This window comes from Mustela nigripes, chromosome X (assembly GCF_022355385.1).
Source record: "Mustela nigripes isolate SB6536 chromosome X, MUSNIG.SB6536, whole genome shotgun sequence".
In the NCBI taxonomy this organism is placed as follows: domain Eukaryota; kingdom Metazoa; phylum Chordata; class Mammalia; order Carnivora; family Mustelidae; genus Mustela; species Mustela nigripes.
Window position 1 is genome coordinate 124,139,762 of NC_081575.1, and position 23,138 is coordinate 124,162,899.

At 62.3% G+C, this 23,138-nt stretch overlaps 1 protein-coding gene across 1 annotated transcript in view; it reads left to right on the plus strand.

The window, feature by feature from the left end:
- PPP2R3B (protein phosphatase 2 regulatory subunit B''beta) overlaps window positions 1-23,138 on the plus strand; it is a 42,136-nt gene that overhangs the window by 14,324 nt on the left and 4,674 nt on the right. Inside the window, exons 2-10 of the mRNA XM_059385887.1 lie at window positions 548-733; window positions 13,860-13,963; window positions 14,247-14,349; window positions 14,945-15,019; window positions 15,662-15,748; window positions 16,556-16,712; window positions 18,614-18,662; window positions 19,348-19,437; window positions 19,656-19,831. Coding sequence (XP_059241870.1) covers window positions 548-733; window positions 13,860-13,963; window positions 14,247-14,349; window positions 14,945-15,019; window positions 15,662-15,748; window positions 16,556-16,712; window positions 18,614-18,662; window positions 19,348-19,437; window positions 19,656-19,831 — 1,027 coding nt within the window. The remainder of the gene's footprint in view (window positions 1-547; window positions 734-13,859; window positions 13,964-14,246; window positions 14,350-14,944; window positions 15,020-15,661; window positions 15,749-16,555; window positions 16,713-18,613; window positions 18,663-19,347; window positions 19,438-19,655; window positions 19,832-23,138) is intronic.

A 23,138-nucleotide genomic window follows, 5' to 3' on the forward strand; every position in this document is an offset into this window, starting at 1 on the left:
AGCAGGGGAACCATAAGCTGTGGCTTGTGTGCTGTTGTCTGAGACGAGGACATGGCCGTGGGCCCGGTTCTCTCTGCGAGGCGCCCGCAGGTTGGCGTGGTGGGCGTGACCCGCTCCACGACGGGTCCCGTGGAAACAGGTGACTCCTGTGTACGCTGCACATGTGAGCTAGGCCGTTCCTGCACGCACTCACGTGCCCGTTAGTGGCCATCCGTCTGGTCCTGACCCCCGGGAGGACTCCGGGCAGGTTCTCCACAAGCATGTGTGCCAGCCCGTCTGTCCATCTGGGCGTCTCCAGTCCCTGTCCTGAGGGGCCACACCCAAGGCAGGACTGGAGGAGGCTCGGTGGCATGGGGCCCACGGTGGGTGTGGTGCCCACTTGTGGGTTGTGTGACCTCCTGCGAGCATCGTCGGCAGTCGTGTGTCCAGATTCGGGTCAGATGTGCTCGGTGCGATTACTTTCCCCCAGGTCACCCTGCTAACGGCGCGTGAGTGCGAAGACATGGAGGCTTACAGGTTCTCATGCCGGTGCTGTTTTCCACCCTAGGTTCCGACGAAGAAGGAAGAGCCCCTGCCACCCGCCACGAGCCAAAACATTCCCACGTTCTACTTTCCCAGAGGCCGTCCCAAGGACACGGTGAACATCGATGCCGTCATCACCAAGATCGAACGGACCTTCGCGCAGTTTCCCCACGAGAGAGCCACCATGGAGGACATGGGCCGAGTGGCCAAGGTGGGCCCCCACGAGTGTAGTGTGCAGCTTGGTGCTCTGGTTCCTACTTGCTTCCATTCTGAAGCTCTGGTAGGATTCTCTGGGAACGTCGGTCCTCCATCCTAATAGACGCACATCCCGGGTCACGGTCCGGGTCAGCGAGTGTTAATGCCTGCGTCTTCCAGGGAGCGTCTCCAGAGGCTGAATGCAGGCCTTCCCGTGCACCCACGTGGCTCCGTGCCTGCCCCGGGCGAGGTGCCGTTTCTCTGGAGTGTGTGCCCATGCGGCCCAGTCCCTGTGTGCTCTGTGCGGCGTGTGACTCCCAGCTCCGCCGCCATGCTGTGTCCTGCTGCGGTCTCGTCCGGACAGCGTGTCCCTGGGTGTCTGTGTGGATGCGTCCCTGGGCTGTCCGTGCGGGTGCGTGCACGTGGGACGTGGCCCGTGCAGTGTCTGTGTGTCGTTCTGCCGGGGTCTCCTCCCCAGCCACTCATGCGTCCCCCCGACGAGTGCTATGTTCGGGACCCGCCCCTCGGTGCCCACTCCACCGCAGTGCGCTTGCAGGAACGGGGGGATCTCGCCCTCCCCAGTCACGGGGCCCATGGTGGTCGCCCTGCAGGAGAAGGCGGTTGTCAGCTCAGCGTACAGCGTTCCCCAGGGTCTGTGCGTGTCCCTTGTTCCTGTCCTGTGGGGCCAGCGTGCCTCCTGCTTTCTCTTTCCCTATCCCTCTCCCGTGCCCGTGTCTCCCGTGCCCGTGCTCGTCTCGGTGATCTGGAAGCCAGCGCTGTGTGTGTGTTCAGCATGAGAACATTCTCTGTGGCCTCTGGGTCGCCTGGTGCATACGCAGTACCGGAACGACGTCCTCTGCAGTTGCCGGGTCGCCTGGTGCGTGCACGGTGCGAGAACCTTCTCCTCCAGCTGCTACACAGTTTCTTGTTCCTTTTGCTTCCCATGTCTGGGGTCTGCCTTTCCGTCTGTCCCGCGGCCCCTGAGACAGAGGTCACGCACTGCAGGAGCCGGCCTTCGAGAGGTCACGCACTGCGGGAGCCGGCCTTCTAGAGCACAGCGCTCAGTGGTGTTCGCGTCCTCACAGAGCCGTGCGGTCGTGCCCGGGCTTTGCTATAGGACACAGTCTTCCCTCCCAGACGGTTGCCTGCCTCCCTGCGTCCTGGTCCGTAGGAAGCCGCGACCCAGCTTCCCGTCTCTGTGCGTCGGCCCGTGGTGGACATCGCGTACACACGGTTTCCCGGCTGGGACTCCCCGCATGAAGCGCCTTTGCAGAACGTGCTCCCAGGGTGGCACGCATCTGCGTGTCCTTCCTCACGCTGACGTTCGGTATTTACCCAGTCGACCGTTCGTGGGTGTTTCTGTTGTTCCGGCTGCTGTCAACACGCACCCAGGGGTGTCTTGTGCACACGTGACCTTTCTCTTGGGTGCGCAGCCGGGACCGCTCGTGCGGGGTCACGCGGAATGCTGTGCAGCTGCTTGTGGGACCACGAGCCGTCTCCAAACACCCGCACCGTGTCCGTGCCCACCGGCAGTGAGAGAGGTGGCGCCGTGTCCCCTTCTCGGATGAGAGACGCTGACCCTGTCAGGGCACCGGTGTCTCCTTCTGCGGTTGATGTGTGGTTTCCTTGCCGGCGGACGATCGTGCGCGACCCTCCACGTGCTCGTTGGCCGTTGTACGTCTCTGCCCGAGTGTCTGCGCATCCTTTGCCCGCGTCTCAGTGGGTTGTCGTGCCGGTGTTGAATTCTAAGAAGGCATTGTGTGTCGTCGACACCAGTCTGTGACCAGATGCTGGTGCGCACTTACTTCCAGCGCTTGGGTCATTGTACACGCTTGGGTGGCATTTAGGATTTCGTTGTGACACGCTTCATTTTCTCTACTTCTGCCTTTGTTTCTTGTGCTTTTGCTGTCCTACTGGAGAAACCTCACCAGACCTAAGGTCACAAAGATGTAGTCTTTCTGTTCCTGCGGGTCGTCTAGTTCCACCTCTCACGCGTATGTCTCGGGTTTGTTTCAAGTTGGCCTTTGTCAGCAGCGACGTTGGGGCACGACTCTGTCTTCTCCGAGTGCAGACCAAGGCGTCCGGCACCATGTCTGCGGTGGACATGGACGGGTCTCCCTCACGGGAAATGAGTTGATCGTGAAATGAGGGCTTATCGCTGGGTTCTCACTCTGCCACGTAGACCCGTGTTTCCGTTTTTCAGCCAAGACAGTACCGTCTTCATCACTGTTGCTCGGTAGTAAGTTTTCGGACAGGGAAGTGTCGCTCCTCCGACTTTGTTCTTGTTCGGGATGGCCGGGGCTCCCTGGGGCTCCTTGTCAGGCCGTGTGATTTCTAGGGTCAGCTCGTTGGTTTCTCCAGAGAGGCCAGCAGCTCCGCTGGTAAGGGTCATGTTGGTCGGTACATCAGTTCGCACACCGCTGCCATCTCCATGTTCGGTCTTCTGATCCACATCCAGAAGCTTCTCTCCCTGTAATCGCACTTTGCCTTTCAGAAGCGCTCTGGGGTTGTAAGTGTGCTTTGCACGCCTTTTGTTGAATGTGTTAGAGCTTTTTATTCTTTCGGGTGGTTTACCAGTGGGATTGTTTCCGAAACTTGATGTTCAGGTTGTTCGTTGCAAGTGTGTAAAAATGCAGTTGACTATTGTGTGTTCCTCTCGTGTCCCGTGTCCTCACGAACTCACGTATGTGTTGTAATGTCGCTTGGTGCATCCGTTAACATTCCATAGACTAGGAACCGACAAGCAGGAATCAGTGCGCTTCTTCCTTCCCGGGGTGTGTGTCTGCTGTTTCCGCCCCACGCCTGCCTGCTCTGGGAGACCTCCCGCGCGGCGCTGGAGAGAAGTGGGAGCGTGGGGTATCCTGAGTCACTGCCTCCCTTGTGGGGAGAGTATCCGCTCCTCCACCACGAAACGTGATGTACCTGTGAGGTTTTCACAGCATCCTTATCAGGCTGAGGACGTTTCTTTCCATCACTCGTGTGCTGAGTGTTTATTTGGAAAGGATGTTGAATTGGTCCCAGCCTTTTCTGCACCTGCGCGGATGGCTTTGGTGTTTCATTCTACAGATACAGTGTATTCTGCGAGCCGGTCGTGCCAGCATTAAACCAACCTTGCATTCCTGGAGCACGTCCCATGTGGCCCAGGGGAACAGTCGTTTTTCTGTGTTCCTGGATTCCGTTTGCCCGGATTTCGTTGATGATCTTTGCTCCATTCATATTCATAAAAAGCACTGATTGCAGTTTTGTGATTCCTTTGTCTGCTTTTGATGTTACAGTAATATTTGTCTTAGCGCATGGGTTCAGAAATGTTCTCTTCCTTTGTGAATTGGGCTCGTCACGTTTTTTTTAAGTGTTGTTTTATAAATGTGTGAAAACATGCATGGTTCCAAGGCCAAACCCAAAAATCAGATATATTCAGAGAAGTACACAGTCTGTGCCTGTTTCCCCGTGTTCTTTTCCTCTGTCCAAAAGGAATGATGGTCACGGTTTTGGTTTAGTGTTTTACTGTTTTGTTTTTCAGTACGAGCAAACGTATGGACATAAAGTAGGTTACGAAGTGCACACATAATATGGAAATGTTCATACATAACTAATTTCATGCTTTGCTGAGGGAGAACGTAGCACGCCGCCCTACACGTGGGTGTGTTCTCAGCGAACATGGTATCGTGGTGCTCATGCCGTGTCTGTCCAGGCGGTCTTCGCTTTGTACCATAGCATGGACTGTAAACGCTACTGACCACGCAAGCCGAAGCCATGCAGGTCTGTGTTATCCGGGGGAAGTCACAAGTGTTTGTCAAGACATTAGAAACTTTCCTGTGGTTTCTTATAAATGCATGGGGAAACCAAAATTGGCTGCACTGTCAGTTAAAATGCCAGAAATTCTAAAAGCCGGTGTTGTACTTCTTAGTAAAACCTTAGCAAATGATGCTGGAGTGGGGCTCGTCCCTGTGTCCCTGGTGTACGGTAGCGTGAGCCCCTCTTCTGTGCCTGGCTCTTGTCCTGCTCCTGAGTCTGGCTCACTTCCAACCTCGAACCCTTTGTGCTTTCAACGTTGTGAAATGTCTCAGAGAGTTCTCTTCCGTGAAGCTTGTTTGTGGCATCACGTCCTCTGGGACGCGTCTGAGTTTCCCTCACAGCCTCTTCTGTGTCGACCATTGGCTCTCGCTGACTTCCTGTGGCTCCACACGCACGGCTCCTTGCCCTGCGCCAACAGCAGGGTTCCCGCGGTCGGCATTCCTCTGCGGCCGTGTTCCCACGGATCCCGCCCGCGCCCTGTCATGTTTCTTCCAGAACTCGGCCAGCAAAACGGCCCGACCTCCGGCTGCCGCATCTGTTACCTGTGCGAACGTCCGTCCGAGACCGTGGGCTTGCCCAGAGCTGAAACCGCTTGGCCCATTGGCTGGGGAAGAAGCTGGTTTTGGTGGTAAGAAGCAGATTTTCACATTCTCACTGAAGCGTCGAGGAGACCCAGGGTGACCCGGCTCGTTATGCAGCCCAGAGAGCGCTTGCAGAGCCAGCTTACTTTCTTGCGGTGGCGTGACGGGTGGGAGCCGGGCACACACAGCCACACGCCGTGCCGTCTGCCTGACCCAGAAACACGCACGGTGCCAGGTCCTTCACAGACTTTCAAAGAACCGATGGGTTTTTTTTACGCTTCCTGCTCATAGCAGATGGACTCAAGGAGCAGCAGTGAGTCCTGCACTCCCTCACGCGTCTGTGCCGCCGGAGTGAAAACACGAACGTGTTAGCGCAGGGACTGGCAGGATTCCCTGTGCTTCGCACAGCCAGGGCTTTGTGGTTAGTGCCCGTCTTCCTGCAGAGGCAGAGCACTGAGCTGTGGGGGAGCCGTAGTCTGCATTCACCCTCCCCCACAGAGGGGCCGCGGGCCTGTCGTGGGGACCTGCGGACGGACGCAGAGAGGGGCTGTGGGCCCCTCTGGGGATGCGTGGACACAGGGAGGGGCCGTCGGGCCGTCGTGGGGACACAGGGAGGGTCTGCGGGACCCTCCTGGGGACAGTGCACCAAACATCGGACGTGCGCGTCACTTCACGTCCCGTCCCTGTGCCTCGGGGCCGTTGTGTAAGCAGGGTTCGTGGGTGACAGGACACATGCACGTAGGATGCTGTGTCGTGGGCCCAGGTTCCCCTCCGTAAGGGCGGTGCCGTCTCAACACTCGGGGTCAGCGTACGGATGCTGGCGGGACTGACGCGTCGTCCGCCAAACAGCGAACGTGGTCCCGTGCCTGCCATCGGGCGGTCAGGTGCGCGAGAAGGGGTGTCCTAGGCCCTGTGTGGTTCCCATTTCTGCCGATTTGCTGACACGTCACTGGTGGAATTTCAGCGACGGTGGTTCAGAGCGACGGCTGCACAGTTCCTGCGTGGCTGTTCCCCCGGCCGCGGTGCCTGGTTCTCCGCGCAGAACGTTGGACTCCTTCCGCGTTTACCTCCCTCGATGTTGGCTCGTTTGGGGCTTTGATTTCTTTAGTAAATTGTCATCAGTTCATGTTCTAAAACGGTTGTTGGAGTAACTTACACACTTATTACTTGAACGTTTTTCCTCTTGTATCGGTTTTAGAACCTGTACCAGATCTGGGTGCGACCCTCGTTTCGGGGTTGTTCACTTCTGCTTCCTGTCTCGTGTGCTCACGGCGGGGATCGATTTACGTGGTTTCTCCGACGAGCCCGGAGGTCGGCGCCGTGGGTTACGGCCCTATGTTCTCGTCTCGATTCCGCCGTCGTGGGTTCCCGTCTTCTCGTTTTTCCCATCCTTTCGTTTCCTCCTGGCTGCCAGTGACCCTCCCCTCCAGGTCTGGCTGTGGACCTAGAGTTTACGCACAGCAGGATTCCCGGGGTTCCGAGTCCAACGTGGTACATTCTGGCCCATGCGTCCCCACGCGCTCCTCGTCAGGGCAGGGAGCCCTGTCGCTGCTGCGCGACAGTCCTCGCGGGGTCCCAGCCCCGCCTTCCTGGCCGTGTCACACACACACGTGGTCTGGGGCTGCGGTTTGGCCTCTGCGGGAAGGTCCCGTGATGGGAACTGTGCCGTGCAGCGTCTTTGGTTTCTGGTCTTTCGCACCGAGTCATTGTGCTGTTCCTCCCCCGCGGCGTCACCGAGTACTGGACGGGGGCCTGTGTGAGCACGCTCCGTGACTCACGTGTTTCCCAGCAGGTGAGCGCTTTGTTGCATCCGTCGCGTTTTGAGGAGAGCTGCCGTGGTGTGTGTGCGTGTGCAAGACTCGTGCGCACGTCTGCCGGTCTCAGGGCCAGCGCGGGGACTGGAAGTGCTGGCGGCTCATTGTGAACGACACCGTGGAGCTGCTCTCGGGCGTGGCTGTCAGTCGCGTCTCCGGCCTGCGGAGCTCGAGGGCAGCCGTTCTCACGTGACCTCCCCAGCGTGCGGTTTCCTCACGTCACACTGAGGCGTCCCCCCACGTGTGTGCGTGCAAGTCACCGCGGCTTCACGGCCCTCGTGCTTTTGTAGAACAGATTTTCACATCTGTGTTTCGCACGGTCCGTGTTTCTTCCCATTCTGGAACTTCCTTGAGGTGCAACGGGTCTGCGACCCACAGCCCGTGTTCCCGTGTGGGACCTGAGCTGAGCCGTATGTGTTCCCGGAAACTGTGCACACAGTCCACACCACACGCCTTTCCGACCTGCCCCGACGGCCCCCTCCCAGGCCACCCCACGTGTCCTCAGGCTGCCGCCGGACCTCGGTCATTGTGGGGGGGCGGGTCCTCCAGAGTCGTCATGAACAGAATCAGACAGTGGACACTTCTTTATGGCGGCTAAACGTGCATGACATGCCGTCAGCCTCTTAACCCCATGGAAGTAGAATTCAGACACACGGAAGACACAGGCGACTTCACAGGTATTACCAAGCTCCGCTTCCAGAACATTCTCATCCCCTCAAGAGACCCGATACCCTCCCCCAGGTACTGGCGCGCCGTCCACTTCCTGTGCGCTTGCATTGCTCTGTTCTGCACTGGTCGCGTCCTGGGTCCCTTGTGCAGGCAGCAGGTCTCCGCACTCTGCTGTCTTCACAGCCAAGTAGTACCCATGTGTGTGGGCGGACCCTGTTGTGCCTGTTCCCCGTGGATGGGCGCCGGGTGGGGTCTCAGTCCGCGACCTCCACGAACACCCCGTGAACGTGCCGTGTCAGGGTCCGGGAGGGTCCCTGGGTGCGGTGATTCTCCGGGTGCGTGTGAGCACGCGTGGGGTCGTGTGCACGCGTGTGTGTGCGCACACTTGCCGACCCGGGAGTGGCTGTGCCGGGTGACAAGACAGTTCTGTGGTTCTCGGAGGACCTGTACACGTGGCTTCCACAGCCCCGCAGCGTTTCACGCTCCCGCCAGCCGCACGCGCGGGCCTCAGGCCCCACGGCTCTGATGCTGTTTCCCAGCAGCCACGAGTCTCTGTCCAGGCTGCGGTGAGAAAGCGGCACGGGCTGGGCGGTTCTGTCGCGCACACGCCACGACGGCGGACGTTCTTTCTGACGCTTCTGCAGGCTGGACGTCTGCGGTCAGGGCGCGTGGGTCAGGCCTCTTCCCCGTCCACAGACGGCGTCTGTGTGCGCTGTCCTCACTCGGAGGCCAGGGCTGAGGGCTCCCGGGTCCCTCGTATCAGGGCCCTGGTCCCATTCATCCAGCTCGATCCTGGGCCGTAGTAGAGTCCCAGGGGTGCACCTGCGCACACCCCAGCCCTGGGGCTCGACCTCCACGGGGTCATTGGGGACCTGCGCCTGCCGAGCTCAGCACCCTTCGGTGGGAGCAGGGCGGACCTCCCCATCACACCCGTTTCCCATTGTCCTCACCGCGGACAGTCAGGAGCGTCTTGTCTCGCGTTCCCCTGTGACCCTGCGTCTTGGACGACACGCCCGATTGCTCACTCCAGCGTCTCACAAACGGGGTCATTGACGTGTGTTGGGTCACACACCGTTGCAGATGCCGTAGCCACGAGTGCTCGGTCAGATCTGAGCACGGAGATGGTGGGCACGTCCTCCCGCCGGGCCTGGCCTGGGCTGTGCGTCTCCATCCGCAAAGCAGGGTGCGGGCACCGGCCTCCTGCAGACGCCCCCCGCGCGGACGGAAGTCCCGGCCCTCCTCTGTGTGCCGACGGCGCTTTCATCTTCGACGACCACGAACGTGCAGCCCGTTCTCACAAATGTCCCGTTCCCTCCATCACGGGCTTCCGGATGCGGACCACCGAGGTCTGGTTGGGGGTTTACATCGCCATTCGCCAAAGACCGGGGTTCGCCGTGGTATCTTCTGAGGATTCTCGTCTCCGTGGCCGTCCGGGCGGCTCTCAGGTTGGCTCCGGAAGCGCCCCTCCGCGGTCCATGTTCCGGAGCGTCCTCTTTGGAATCAGGTTTGACTCTGACTTGGACGTTCTGTAGAATTCCGCAGGGAAGCCGTCTGCGGTTGCGGAGGTGTCTTTCCGGGAAGGGTACGTTCCAGTCCTAACTGATTTCCCTTCTTGGCATCTCATTGTTTTCTAAATTTTTAAAACTTTTTTACACACGTACAATGTGTTACCAGCCGCAGGGCAGCAGGTCTGTGCGTCGCAGGTTGACACACTTCCCAGCACTCACCGCAGCACACGCCCTCCCCGATTCGGTGCGTCACGTACGGGCGGGGTCTGCTCGCAGTTCCTCACGGGGTCGTGACGGCGTGTGTCTCCCACGTGTCCGCCCAGGCCCCCGAGGTGCTGAGCCTGTCGGGGAGACATGGGGCGCCCGAGTCCCGCTCTCCGGAGCTGTAGGGAAGCCCCTCCGGCCCGTGGGTCCCCCGTGCGTCTTCTCTCCGGGCTCTTCACCGGCTCGACCACGAAGGGCTCCATTTCTCTGGCCTTTTCCAAGGACCGGCTGCTTGCGTCCGCGATGGTTTTCCTGGTGACGCTCCGTGACGTTGGCTTCCGGCTTTCTCCGGATGACGGCGTGCCTTCAGCCTCCCTCGGAATCGTCGTGTTCCGTCCGGTTCCGGCACGAGGCCGCTCTGGCCCACCGTGGTCTTCTGCCGACGAGGCCTGTCATCCGCAACCTTCCCGCGCACGGGCGGGCCGTGCGTTTTCTGGTTCATTCAGCGTCAGCGAGCTCGCAGCGGCGCGGGTCATTTCTCCTTTGCCCGCTGGGGTGTTTAGGATTCTGTTTCCTGTTCCGAAACTTGCAGCTTCCGTGGATGTCTTTTTCTTACTGATTTCTGGTCGATTTCTGCTGTCGGCAGGGAAATACTCCACGTCTGTCCCGGAAACTGTGCTTGGACGTGAGTCAGGGCCAGGACGGCCTCGGGGGGAGGGTCCTGTCCGCGTGCAGACCGAGCCCGGACGCAGCTGGTCTGACAGTGTTGTCCGCTTTGTGTTTCCGCTCTTGTCAGGGTTGGAGCGAGCAGTGCTGAGCTCCCCGGGGGACCAGTTTGCTCCCCGGTTTGTGTCGTGGGGTCCGAGTGTGTCACACTGCAGGCTTTCTGTCCTGTGTCCCCCTGGCGTGGGGCCTGCGTCCCGTCGGTGACGCTCCCACAGGCAGACCGGTCCCCGACACCCCTGACTGTCACCTGAGCTCCGTTCCGTTCTTGTACTGCCTCGTGGGGACGGCAGAGACCCCAGAAGGCGGGGACGCAGCCCCCCGGGCCGCTGCATTTCTGACGCCTGTCCCCTGTCCCAGATTGTCACCGCGGCACTGAGCGAGTGCCGCAGACCCTGGGGGTTCGCACGCCCCTCCTTGGGGCGGATAGAGCTGCAGGGCAGAGCAGAGGCACACGGGGTGACTGCTGGGAGGTTCCTGGGCGTCAGAGCTGCGGTCCTGCTGGAGCCGGGCGCCCCCTCCCGTGCTCAGACGCCTCCTGCACCCGAAACTCTGCTGCCCTCGTCTTCACTTCCACGTAGGCCTCCCCGTGTCGCCCCGACGCGTCACGATCCTGGTGTCCCTGTGCGTTCCTCCACAGAGCAGGGCACGGGGCTGGACGTCCCCAGCGTCTCGGCACCTTGGTCTTCCTGCTGCCCAGGGCCACCTCGTTAGGACGGCAGAAGGACGTGTCGGGCCGCACAGCCCGCGGGAGTCCGGAGCTCTGGGTCTGGAACCGCAGGGAAAGACCCAGTGTCCGAACTGGGGATCCCAGCACCCCTGTCCCTAGGGAAGTAGGAGGGTCTGAGACTCGCTGTGCCGGGACGCGGAGCGGAGACCAGTGTTGGTGTTTGTTACGTCGCACACGACGGCGTAGCGGATGCTGAGTACGAGGACCCCCGGCGCGAGAGGCCACGGGCAACCCGATGGCCCTCACGCCGCATTCCGGGCGCGGGAGCCACGGGCGCGGAGACGGGCTTGCTGGCTGTGCAGGGTCAGGGTATGCGGAGATCGGCGGTCACACGCCCCTCCTCACGGTGGGGACAGACGCAGGGTTTAGGCACCAGCGTGCACTCTGCAAAGAGCAGATCTTTCCGAAAAACCGATAGAAAGCCAAGTCTCACCAGGGTGCGCTTCCTCCCTGCGGTGACGATTTGTCCTTTCTACAAACTCTTCTTTTCTGTGTCTTGCGTGGAAGGGGTCACGGTTCCCGTTCGCTTCAGGAGGTGAACAGCTTGTCCTGAACGGCAGTGTAGGGCACGGCCAAAGCCTTCCAGCTGTCGGATGGTTGAGACCCGGGCCCGCCGGCGCATCCTTACGGGGCGGTGCCGACAGCCTCATGTGCGCGGACCCCTTCGGGGACCGATGTGTGGAGCCAGGAGGGGCCACGGTGCCATCACTGCCGGTCCTGCCCGCTGCGAGTGTCCACACACGCACGGGAACACCGCCCAGAGTGTGGCGCCCGTGTTCCCGGCACGCCGGGGCTCTCTTCGGCCCACTCCCGGTCACGGCTCCCGGTCAGCAGCCCGTGCTCTGTTGGTGTCCAGGTTCGCCTCTCACACCGTGGGCACGGGAGTCGTCCCGCGCAGCGCGGCGTCCGTGAAAGCCTTCCACACCGGCGTGGGACGCTGCTCTGTCGGTTCTGCCCAAAACTCGTGCGTGGTTGTGGTGGCCGCGGCTTCTTCCGCGATATGGCCCCAAACGGCCCCCGTCCGAGGGCGTGGATCTGCCCGTGGGTCCGTTCAGCGCTGTGCGCGTGCACACCCGGGCGCTTGCCTCGGGGACATCCTGAGGAAGGCCGCTGCGCACCTTCTCGGCCGCGTCCTGTGTGAGCGAGCGTGCGGTCTGCGGTTCCTCCCGGAGGATGGCGTGTGGCCTGAGGGACTGGTGGCCGCTCTCCGTCCACCCTGCCCGGCAGATCTCCACGGCAGCCACACCACTTCCTCTTCCTCCGTCGACCCTGCCCGGTGGCTCCGTCCCCCGGCTGTTTGCGGAAGCTCCGTGTCACGTCCAGGCCGACACGCGGGCTCAGATTCGTTCCTGCGGGCGGTTCCGGTCTGTCCGTGCACATGTGTTTGCACGTCCATCATGAGCGTGGACGCTGACCACGTTTCTCAGCCAACGGGCGTCTGCGCGCTCTGTGCCCGTCTCTAGCTCTCGGGGGCTGCGTGCGTCTTCCTCCTCGACGGTCGGTCTTCAGCACCGCGCCCGTGGGTGCTCCTTGTGCTGGGCCCGGGTCAGGGTCTGAGCGCGTCCTCCTGTGCTCACTGCAGCTCCCGCAGGAGGCTCTCCCTTCGCGACCGAAGGTTCTGTGCCCTGCGGGAGGGACGTCTGCTGCCGTGAGGTCAGGAGCGGCGTCTGCCCCGTCCTCCTGCAGAAGAGCATCTGTCCCGGGCTCGGGTCTGTTCAGGGCCGGGAAGCGTCGTGCGTTGACCGTCGTGGCCGGTGGAAGAAGCCCCCCCCACCCTCGCCGACAGCGCGTGTGTTCCCCCGGAACGGCAGTACGGTCTTTGTCCCGAGTCGCTCCACGGGCTCAGGCTCCGTCCTCACGGTTCCCTGCCGTGGTCCGTCTTCCCTCCTTGCTCGCGCGTGCCAAGAGTTCGCGGACGTCACTCTGCAGTGGGCTTTTAACGCCCTCGCTCCCCGTGGGGGCTTCTGAGTGAGCCTCGGTATGTGCCCCGACGCCGTGCCGCGTGTCGCTGCGGGGCTGGGATTCCGGCCGTCGCTGGGATTTGCGGCTCATACGGGAGCCGGCGTTGGGGCTCAGCCCCGTCTTCAACGTCTCCCGGCCGTGCCGTGCGGATGGCTCAGTGCAGATGCCGCGGCGCCGGTTGGATTTGACGGGTTTCCTTGTAGTTTACGTCACGGAGCTGCTAGACATTTATTTTTCTTTCTTTTTTAAAGATTTTATGTATTTATTTGACCGAGGTCACAAGCAGGTAGAGAGGCAGGTGGAGAGAGCAGGGGAAGCGGCTCATCACCGAGCAGAGAGCCCGGTGGTTTTCCAGATTCAGCTTCCCGCAGGCGTACGGCTCGGTGCGCGTCTTCGGTGGTGTCCCTTCGGGTGCGGTTAAGCCGGTCACGGCGCTGCAGCACGTGTGGGCACGAAGGAGCGGAGCGTCCACTTCCCGCGTCCCTCACGCGTGTGGGGCCGCGAGGCCGGCTCCCGTTGGTCACTCCTGTTCTCCGTCTCGCTCCTGGCCACGGCTGCGGACGGCTGCTGGGATTTTTACGTCTTTAAAGAGCTGACTTCCGAGTCCGCTGATTGACCGTCGGAGCATCTGCGTTCTTTTCCGTCCACGTGGGCCCGGCCCGCGTTCGTTCTGTCCCGCGTTGGAGGAAGGGCCTCGGCACACGTGCTGACGCCCCGCCCTGTGCCGGCGTGCGGACGTTCCGGTGGCTGGGATTTTCCGTGTCGCGTCCCACGCCCTCGCTCGATGCCGTCGGTTCCCTCCCCGCGGGGACCGTGAGCCGCTGCTGGACTCGCCCGCTCCGGGGACCCGCTGGCCGCCAGCTGCCGGACTGGGTGCCGGGCATGGCGTGGGCTGTTTCGTCCCTGAGCTGCGTTCCTGTCACCTGAAGTGACAGCGGCACAAGGGCTTCTCGCTCTCCCTGGTGCATGGGACGGGACGGGCGTCTCGCGTCCGGAGGGAACGCTGAGCTCCTCTGCGCGGAGCTGCTGGGTTCGGAGGTCCGGCCGTCTGCAGGGAAGGCGGCCACGAAATCCCCGTGGGAGCGTGCGGCCGCGATAGGGGCCGTGGGGGTCCGGGAGGCGCTGACGGCCGGCCCGCTGTGCCCCTCTGCCGCAGGCCTGTGGCTGCCCGCTCTACTGGAAGGGGCCGCTGTTCTGCTGTGCCGGGGGAGAGCGCACGGGCGCCGTCTCTGTCCACAAGTTCGTCGCCATGTGGAGAAAGTGAGTCTCGGGCCTGTGCGCTGGGGGCGGGTGCCAGGAGGGGAGGCGTGTCCCCAGCCCTGCGTGTCCCGGGGCAGCTGCCGCAGCACGGGCTCGCACTGCTGTGGCCTAGACAGCGAGAGGACGGAGCGGAGCCCTAGGCACGTGGCACGGTGTCCTGTCCCCTCCGGGCCAGCGCGTGACCACGCTCCGTCCAGGGCCCGTGCCCGCCCCGTCACCGTGCTGGGGGCGGCCTCGCGGGTCTGGTGCGTGGGCGCCAGTGGGACGTCCTCCGTCCTCGCAGGGTCCTCCAGAGCTGTCACGACGACGCCGCCAAGTTCGTGCACCTGCTCATGAGTCCCGGCGCGAACTACCTGGTGCAGGAGGACTTCGTGCCTTTCTTACAGGTGCGTCTGCGTCTGCCCCGCTCCTCCAGCCGCCCCCGTGTCGGCTCCACACGGGAGCCAGGGGTCGGGCTCCCTTCCCTAGTCCTGCTTCCCACAGAGGTGGCCCAGGGACCAGAGCCTCGTGCGTGCGATGGAGCCACGTGGGCCACGCGGTGTCGGGGTGTGAGCAGAGGGACCACGGGCAGCTCAGAGCACGAGGCCACAGAGACACGAGTTGTTTTGTCCTCGGATCGTCCGTTCTGAGTGCCAGGGTTATTCCAGCATGAGACCTAAAGGCCACGGGACCGTAGCACATAAACCGAGGGCATCTAAAACCTCCCTGGGGACCTCGGTGCGAGCCCTTGTGTCTTCACACGCGTTGAGTCATGGTCAGCTGTCGGAGATCACGGGGCTCGCTGTCGCGGACCGGGGCCGTGCGGGGATTCACAGCCTCGCTCCTCTGGGTTCCACCCTGTGAGCCGCCGTGGGGCCGGAGGGACCCGAGCGCAGCAGCCCCGTCCCTGGGGAGGCGGCAGGGGCTGGTGACGGACGCGGGGGCCCGTGCTTGGCAGGCACCGTGCGAGTCCCTGCGTACCGTCTTGTGTTCCGTGTGCAGGACGTCGTGAACACGCACCCTGGCTTGGCCTTCCTGAAGGAGGCGTCCGAGTTCCACTCTCGCTACATCACCACCGTGAGTACACGGGCGCGGCCGGTGGCCACAGGCCCCGTTCTACCCGGGCACCCACGGGAACGCGCGGCCTGGGCCTCGGGCTGTGACCCATCTGGACCCCCATGTTCTCACCCACGAATGAGATGTTGGTCGTGCTTGCAGGGCGGGGCTCGGCACAGGGTCTTGAGGGGCAGGTGGCCCGGGGCTGGGCACGGGGTCTTGAGGGGCAGGTGGCCCGGGGCTGGGCACGGGGTCTTGAGGGGCAGGTGGCCCGGGGCTGGGCACGGGGTCTTGAGGGGCAGGTGGCCCGGGGCTGGGCACGGGGTCTTGAGGGGCAGGTGGCCCGGGGCTGGGCACGGGGTCTTGAGGGGCAGGTGGCCCGCGCTGACACAAGCTCCTTCAGCGCCTCCCGTGTGTCCGGACGTCCGTCGCCAGCCAGGGTGGGGGTGGGGGACGTCCCGGAGAGCCGTGTGCTCTCCCTCCCTGAGGGCAGCTCCTGCTCAGTCTGGGAGCCCATCTGGGCTCTCGGGAACGTGGGTGACCGCGCTGCCGGCCCCGAGGTTCAGAGGCGCTTGCGTGCACAGCCCAAGCGTCCGGCGCGCGCCGAATGGGAGCCGCGGCCTGGCCGTGCCCCGGCTCTGCTGACGGCCTTTCCTCCTGCAGGTGACACAGAGGATCTTCTACTCCGTCAACAGGTCCTGGTCGGGGAGGATCACGTGCGCCGAGCTCCGCAGGAGCACCTTCCTGCAGGTGGGCGGCCGCCCGGGGGGCTCGTGGGCCTCCGTCCGTCCCCGTCCATCTGTCTTCTGTCCGCGGGTCCCTCCGCCGCCCTCCGCCGTGGACCGTCCCCCCACCCTCTACCTGTCCATCCGTCCATTCGTCCATCCGTCCTGCGTCCTGCGTCCTGCGTCCGTCTCATCCGTCCTGCGTCCATCTGTCTTGCGTCCATCCGTCCTGTCTTCCGCTCTTTCCTGTTCGTTCTCCGTCTTCTCTCTGCCGTGCCTTCTCCCTGCTTGCGTTCCCCGTGTCTGTCCGCCGTCCGTGCTGTCCTGCCGCCACCTTGCTCTCCGTCTCCAGTCCTGCTCCATCCGGTCCTGCTCCTCCCGGTGTCCGTCCTTCCGTCTTGCACCACCGTCTGTCCGTCCTCCGTCCGTCGCCCATTCGTGTCCCGGTCTGCACGCTCCCCGCTCCGTCTCGACCCAGTGACCGTCCCCCATGCTGCAGGACAAATGACCCCTCGGCCCCGGGGAGCACGGTGTCCTCTTCACTGTGGCTTGGGGCACACGTGGGCCATCGCGAGGAGGGCGGCCGTCCGCCCACATAAGGAGGCCCGAGGCTGTGAGAGGCTCGGTGCCCGCGGGGCTGCCGCGTGTCGCCAGCAGGACGCGGGCTGAGTCTCGAGCACAGTCCCGACGGCAGCGCGTTCCCGACCTGGATGCTGAGCTCCCAGCCCCGGGCCCGGCCTGACTGGTTCTGGGCTCTCCGGGGACCCCTGGGCGGTCCCCCCCGCGGGAGACCCGGCTGCCGGGACAAACGCTGCGCTGGTTGGTTTGGCAGAATGTGGCGCTCTTGGAAGAGGAAGCGGACATCAACCAGCTCACAGAGTACTTCTCCTACGAGCACTTCTATGTCATTTACTGCAAGTTCTGGGAGCTGGACACGGACCACGACCTTCTCATCGATTCCCAGGACCTGGCCCGGCACAATGACCACGGTGAGTGCGCGGCCTGTGGGGGACAAGGGGACCGACCGCAGGGCACCCCGCCCCGTCCAGTACCACGGGCCGTGGCCAGCTCCCCGGGCCCGCGGCCCGATGTGTGAAACGGCCTGCCCCGGTCTGCAGGAGTGCACTGTTCCTGCAGGACGTACGTACCCCGGTCTCCGGGAGTGCACTGTCCTGAAGGACATACGTACAGGAGACGCAGGCTGCGCACGCACGATACACGGGAGGGACAGGGACACACGTGGTACGTGCAGGACACACAGGGTGGGGACAGACGTGGGTCACGATACACACGGGACACGGAAGCGCACACGCGGGGTGCTGACCCTCCTGCGTAAGGAGACTCCAGCCGTTCGAGCGCTGGTGCCTGCGGGGTTGCCTATGGCGCTAGCGGCCACCAGGCTGAGGCTCGGGTGCGACCCTGTGACAGGAAGGCAGGCAGACGAGGTCAGAGCTGACCCCGTCCCGTGCAGCCCACAGAGGCAGGTCTCCGTGGAGGAGCTGTGTGGTCAGTGTTGGCACGTGCGCATCCGGGCGAGCGGTCCCGGTCTGTGTGGCTGCTCCGACGGGCCTGAGGGGACAGCGGCGTATCCTCAGAGCCTCCGTCGTCGAGGACGTCACGGACCGTGTCCCGGGAGGGCTGTACGGGAGTTTGTACGGGAGTTTGCGGAAGGGCTTGTGAGAGGTGACCACAGCCCGGGCCCGCCCACAGCAGGGACGCACCCTCCCCCAGGGTGCCCCTCCGCGTGGGGCAGGGCCGTGTCCCAGGGCAGGGTCCTTCCAGCTCCTGGGGCTCCAGGCGTCCCTGGGCCTGTGGCCGCGTCCCTCCCGTCGCTGCCTCCGTGTTCCCGGGGCTTGTCCTCCGCGTCTGTGTCTCCTCTTACAAGAGACGCTGCGTTCAGGGCCTCCCTGATCCGGGATGGGCTCATCTCAGGGCTTTCTCTGGGTCCCGTCTGCAAAGACCCGTTTCCCTTCACGGCCTCGTGGCCACATCCCAGGAGTCGGGATCTGGCCGTGGTTTTCTGGGGAGGCTCCATTCAGCCTGTTGTGACGCCCAGTCATGGTGTATCGGGCGACATCCACGAGGCGTAGGATGCGTTGGGAGATGGGGAAGAGGCGGTCTCCGTTCCTCCGTCCTGGGGTGCCGGGCTGGGGAGGCGCCGAGCTGTGTCCCTCCAGAATGGCCTCGCGGGAGGCGCGTTCTGCGGGACTCCCCAACGGCCCGGAAGTGCAGGTGGGGTCTTTACAGAGGTGGTCACAGTTACCAAAGGTCAGTAGGTGGCCCTGATCTCCCAGGACGGGGCTCTCACAAGAAAAGGGTTTGTAACACAGACACACAGAGGGACGACCGTGTGAGGACGTGGGGAGCACCCGGGGTCTGCATGGCCCGGAGCGAGACCTGGGGAGAGCCCACCTCGGCCCCGCCTGGGTCTCGGACTCCTGCCCGCCCCGGGACTGGGGGAGGATAAGCCTGTGTTGCTCGAGCCGCCCCGTCGGGGTGCTCTGGGACGGCTGCCCCAGCGTCCGGACCGACGCGGAGGTCTCACGTCTCGTGTGTCAGCCAACGTCAGTGACAGACAGTGGCCGTGACCGCACAGCGAGAGCGTCTGAGAGCGAAACTTGCTTGTCACACTCTGACCCGGTCTCGGCGCCCCTGGGGCAGCTGTCACTCTGCGGCTCTGACTGGGCTCCATCCTCGGGATGGGAAAGCTGTGGGCAGCGCCCTGGGGGGGACACCCGCGGGACAGGAGGTTCCCCGGGTGCCACCCCCCAGGGCTGGGGCCCGGCGTCTCAAAGCCGACCCGCCCCGCCCTGCGACTCCCGAGCACCGGCTGCCGGGCCGCGGCCGCGGGTGTGTGCGGGCGGCTTATGGCCCGACTCTGTCTCTGCAGCCATATCCAGCAGGATGATCGAGAGGATATTCTCGGGGGCCGTGACGAGGTACGTCGTGAGGGCGTCGTCCGGTGGCTGCGGCCGGGGTTCGGTGCCGGAGTCCGGTTCTGTCTCGCTCGTTCCTTAGCATGAGCTGCTTTTCGAGGGCGAGGGCCGTGGTCATGGCGGGTCGCGAGGACGCACGTGACTGGGACCTTGTCATATAAGGTCGTAAATAAGGGAGGCCACGTGCTGCTGTCACGTGAGGTCACAGGGGAGGACATCTTTGTCACAGGAGGTTATTATGAAGGGAGGCACGTGCCATTGTCACACAAGCTCGTGAGGGGAGACGCAGCTTTGTCATGTGATGTCATTGGGGGACACACAGAGTTCTCCTACTCCAGAGCGTCTATAAGGGGACATACCTCTTTGTCACGTGAGGTCATAAGAACGGGAGGCCGACACCATTCTTGCATGAGGTCATCAGTAAGGGGTGGGGGAGGACCGGCCCCACGTTGGTGGGTCATGTCAGGCCCTGGGCGTCTGAGGGGACCCTGGAGTAGGGGCATCGGAGGCCATGAGGCAGCTGCGACGGAGGCCACAGAAGCCACCCCTGCCCCGTCTGCAGTCCCAGGCCTTCCCCTGTCAGGAGCCCAGCGTGGGACGGCCAGACGCACGGAGGTGGGCGGGGCCTCTCACCTTGCGCTGCGCCTCCCGACTACGTTCTGTCTGTTGGTCTCGACCCTGAACCCAGGGGCAGAAAAGTCCAGAAAGAAGGAAAGATAAGCTACGCTGACTTTGTTTGGTTTTTGATCTCTGAAGAAGACAAAAAAACTCCAACCAGGTACGTATTCGATGGCTGCCCCGGAACCTCTGCCCCTCCCGGAGGCCGAGGGCTAGCGGCTGTGCCTGAGCATGGGCGCCACCAGGGGTCCACCCAGGCAAGGCCGGTCCCAGGCAGGGTCCCCACCGGGCAGGGCAGGCCTGGAGGGCGTCCTCCCTGGGTGCAGTGAGGCCCAGTGGGTTCAGTCCCCAGCTGGCGCTGACCGCCTGTGACCGCAGCATCGAGTACTGGTTCCGCTGCATGGACCTGGATGGGGACGGCGCGCTGTCCATGTTTGAGCTGGAGTACTTCTATGAGGAGCAGTGCCGCAGGCTGGACAGCATGGCCATCGAGGCCCTGCCCTTCGAGGACTGCCTCTGCCAGATGCTGGACCTGGTGAAGCCGCAGAGCGAAGGTAATGTTCCTGGAGATGGAACGCCCCATGTGAGGGGATGACCCCTCATGAGGGAACGTAGCCACGTGAGGGGACATGGCTGAGGTGATTACTCACTGTGAGCTGCGATGTCTCCTCACGTGAGGGATGCGTCGTGGGAGGAGATGTACCCCCGTGATGGGATGGGCCATGTGAGGGGGACACATCATATGAGATGTGTCCCTGTATGAGGGGACACGTACTGTGAGGTGATCTCTACCCCCCGCCCCTGTGAAATGTGATGCCCACCCCCCCATGTGAAGGGATAGCCTCCTGTGTGAGGGGACACATCATGTGAGGTGATTTTTCCCCCGTGAGCAATGATGCCCCCCATGTGAGATGTTCCCCTTTGTGAGGGGACACATTGTGTGAGGTGGTTCCCCCATGTGAGATGAGATGCTGCCTCCGCCCATGTGACATGTCCTCTTGTGTGAGGTGACACGTAATGTGAGATGATCTCCCCTCACCCCCATGAGATGGGATGCTCCCCCCCATTGGAGGGGATGTCCTCCTGTGTGAGGGAGACACATTGCGTGAGGTGGTTCCCCCCGTGAGCTGTGATGCCCCCGTTGTGAGGGGCACATCATGTGAGGTGATTTCTCCTCCCCCATGAAATGTGATGCCTTATGTGAGGAGATGTCCTTCTGTGTGAGGAGACACCTTGTGTGAGGAGATGTGTGTGTGAGGTAACATGTCATGTGAGATGTCCCCATCTGAGGGGGCACGTAATGTGAGGTGATGTCCCTTCCCCGCCATGAGATGTGATGATGCGATGTCACCCCATGTGAGGGGATGTCCTCCTGTATGAGGGGACACATCATGAGGTGATTTTCCCTGTGAGATGCGATGCCCTCCCCCTTGTGAGGTGTCCCCCTGTGTGAGATGTCCTCGTGTAAGGGGGATACATCCTTTGAGGTGATTGCCCTTCCCCCATGAAATGTAATGCCATGTGTGAGGAGAGAAAATGTGAGAGAATGTCCCTGTGTGAGGGGACACATAATGTGAGGTGATCTCCACCCCCACCCCAATGAGATGTGATGCTCTTCTGTGAGGGGATGTCCCTGTGTGAGGGGACATGTCTTGTGAGGTGATTTTCCCCCGTGAGCTATGATGCCCCCTCATATGAGATGTTCCTCTTGTGAGGCGACACATCGTGTGATGTGATTTTCCTCCTGTGAGATGTGATGCTGCCTCCCCCCATGTGAGAAGTCCTCTTGTGTGGAGAAATGTAATGTGAGATGATATTCCCCCCCATGAAATGTGATGTCCCCCTGTGTGAGGGGACATGTACTGTGAGGTGATCTCCCCTTGCCCCCATGAGATGTGATGCTCCCCCCATTTGAGGGGATGTCCTCCTGTGTGAGGGGACACATTGCGTGAGGTGGTTCCCTTTGTGAGACCTCCCCTTTGTGAAGGGACACATCATGTGAAGTGATTTCTCCTCTCCCATGAAATGTGATACCTTGTGTGAGATGTCCTATGTGAGGAGACAGGTTGTGTGAGATGTCCCCCTGTGTGAGAGGGCACATAATGTGAGGTGATCTTCTTCCCCCACCATGAGATGTGATATGATGTTACCCCATGTGAGGGGATATCCTCCTCTATGAGGGGGACACATGAGATGCGATGCCCTCCCCCTTGTGAGATGTCCCCTGTATGAAATGGACTCGTGTGAGGGGGACACATTATGTGAGGTGATTTCCCTTCCCCCATGAAATGTAATGCCCTGTGTGAGGAGATGTTCCCCTGTGTGAGGAGACACAATGGGAGAGGATATTCCTGTGTGACGGTGACACCTCATGTGAGATGTCCCCCTGTGTGAGAGGACACATAATATAAGGCGATCTCCCCTCCGCATGAGATGTGATGCTCCTTTGTGAGGGGATGTCCCTGTGTGAGGGGGACACATGGTGTGAGATGTCCCTCTGTGTAAGGGGACACATAATGTGAGGTGATCTCTGTCCCCCGCCCCTGTGAGATGTGATGTGATGCCCTCCCAACATGAAGGAATGTCCTTCTGTGTGAGGGGACACATCGTGTGAGGTGATTTCTCCCAGTGGCTGTGATGTCATCCCCCCGTATGAGATGTCCCCTTGTATAAGGTGGTACCCAAGGAGACATTCCCATGGTATTGTGTCCCTACTTGTGTGAGGGTAAGTCCTCTCTGTGAGATGTGAGGGGCACCCCATGTGAGATGTGCTCGTATTCGTGTGAGGGGATCCCCCCGTGTGAGATGTCCCCCTGTGGTACGCCCTCATGTAATGGACACCCCCCCCCATGTGATGGGACGTTCTTCCTATAAGATGGGATGCCTCTGTGTGAGGGCACATTTTCCTTGAGTGAGGGGATTCCCTCATATAAGGAGATGTCCCCATGTGAGGTGTGGTACCCCTTGTGAGAGACACCCTTGTGAAGGGACACTCACTCAGGGAATGAACATCCCTGAGTTGGTGACGGGGGTGATGGGGAGGTTTGGTACCAACCATGTTGTCACAAGACCCCACTCAGGACTGGGTGAGCTGGTGTCAAGTGTGACCTGAGCACCCCTGTTTACCGGCGGTGGTCACTGTTGGGTGTGGAGACAGCACAGTGTGTCCCGGCTGTCTACCTTCCCCTGTCTCCTTCAGGCTCCATGTGTCCTGCCTCGACTCTCACCTGTGCTGAGGGCCCTGTCCTGTTGGGCGAGCACACCGGTCCTGCCAGGGTCAGGAAGGCAGATGTCCCCGACCCCACGTCTCCCTGCCTATGCTTCTTGGATTCCCACCTCAGGGACCTCAATCCCAAGTTCCTGGTGTGGGGCGGTGCCACGGGCACCTTTCCCCTTCTCCTCCCCCTCCTGGGATCCTACCTGGGATCCTCTCGGCACCCCTCAGCTGAGAAGCCTGTGTCCAGGGAGAGGCCAACTGTGGCACAAGGAGGGACCCCAGGACACTTCAGAGGTCAAAGGGACGGAGGGAGACTTTTCCCAAAGTGCGATACCTGGATTAGTGTTTCCATGTTGTGGGATGCTGGTCGGGGGATTTATGGTCGCGGAGAGTCGTTCTGGGCCATCACCCCTAGCCGGGGCTCTCCCCCTGGCCTCCTGCCCGCTCAATGATGTGTGCCTGGTGCCCCCTGGTGGTCAGAGACTGTTCCTGCACTCCGCGTCCTTGTCTGTCTTCTGACCCATCCCCGGGCACACGGGACCGACACCCCCCCCCCCCCGCCCACTCGCTCCCCCCCGTCCCCCCCCCCCCCCCCCCCCCACACCCCCCCACCGCGCCCGCCCGCCACCCACTCTAAATCTCGT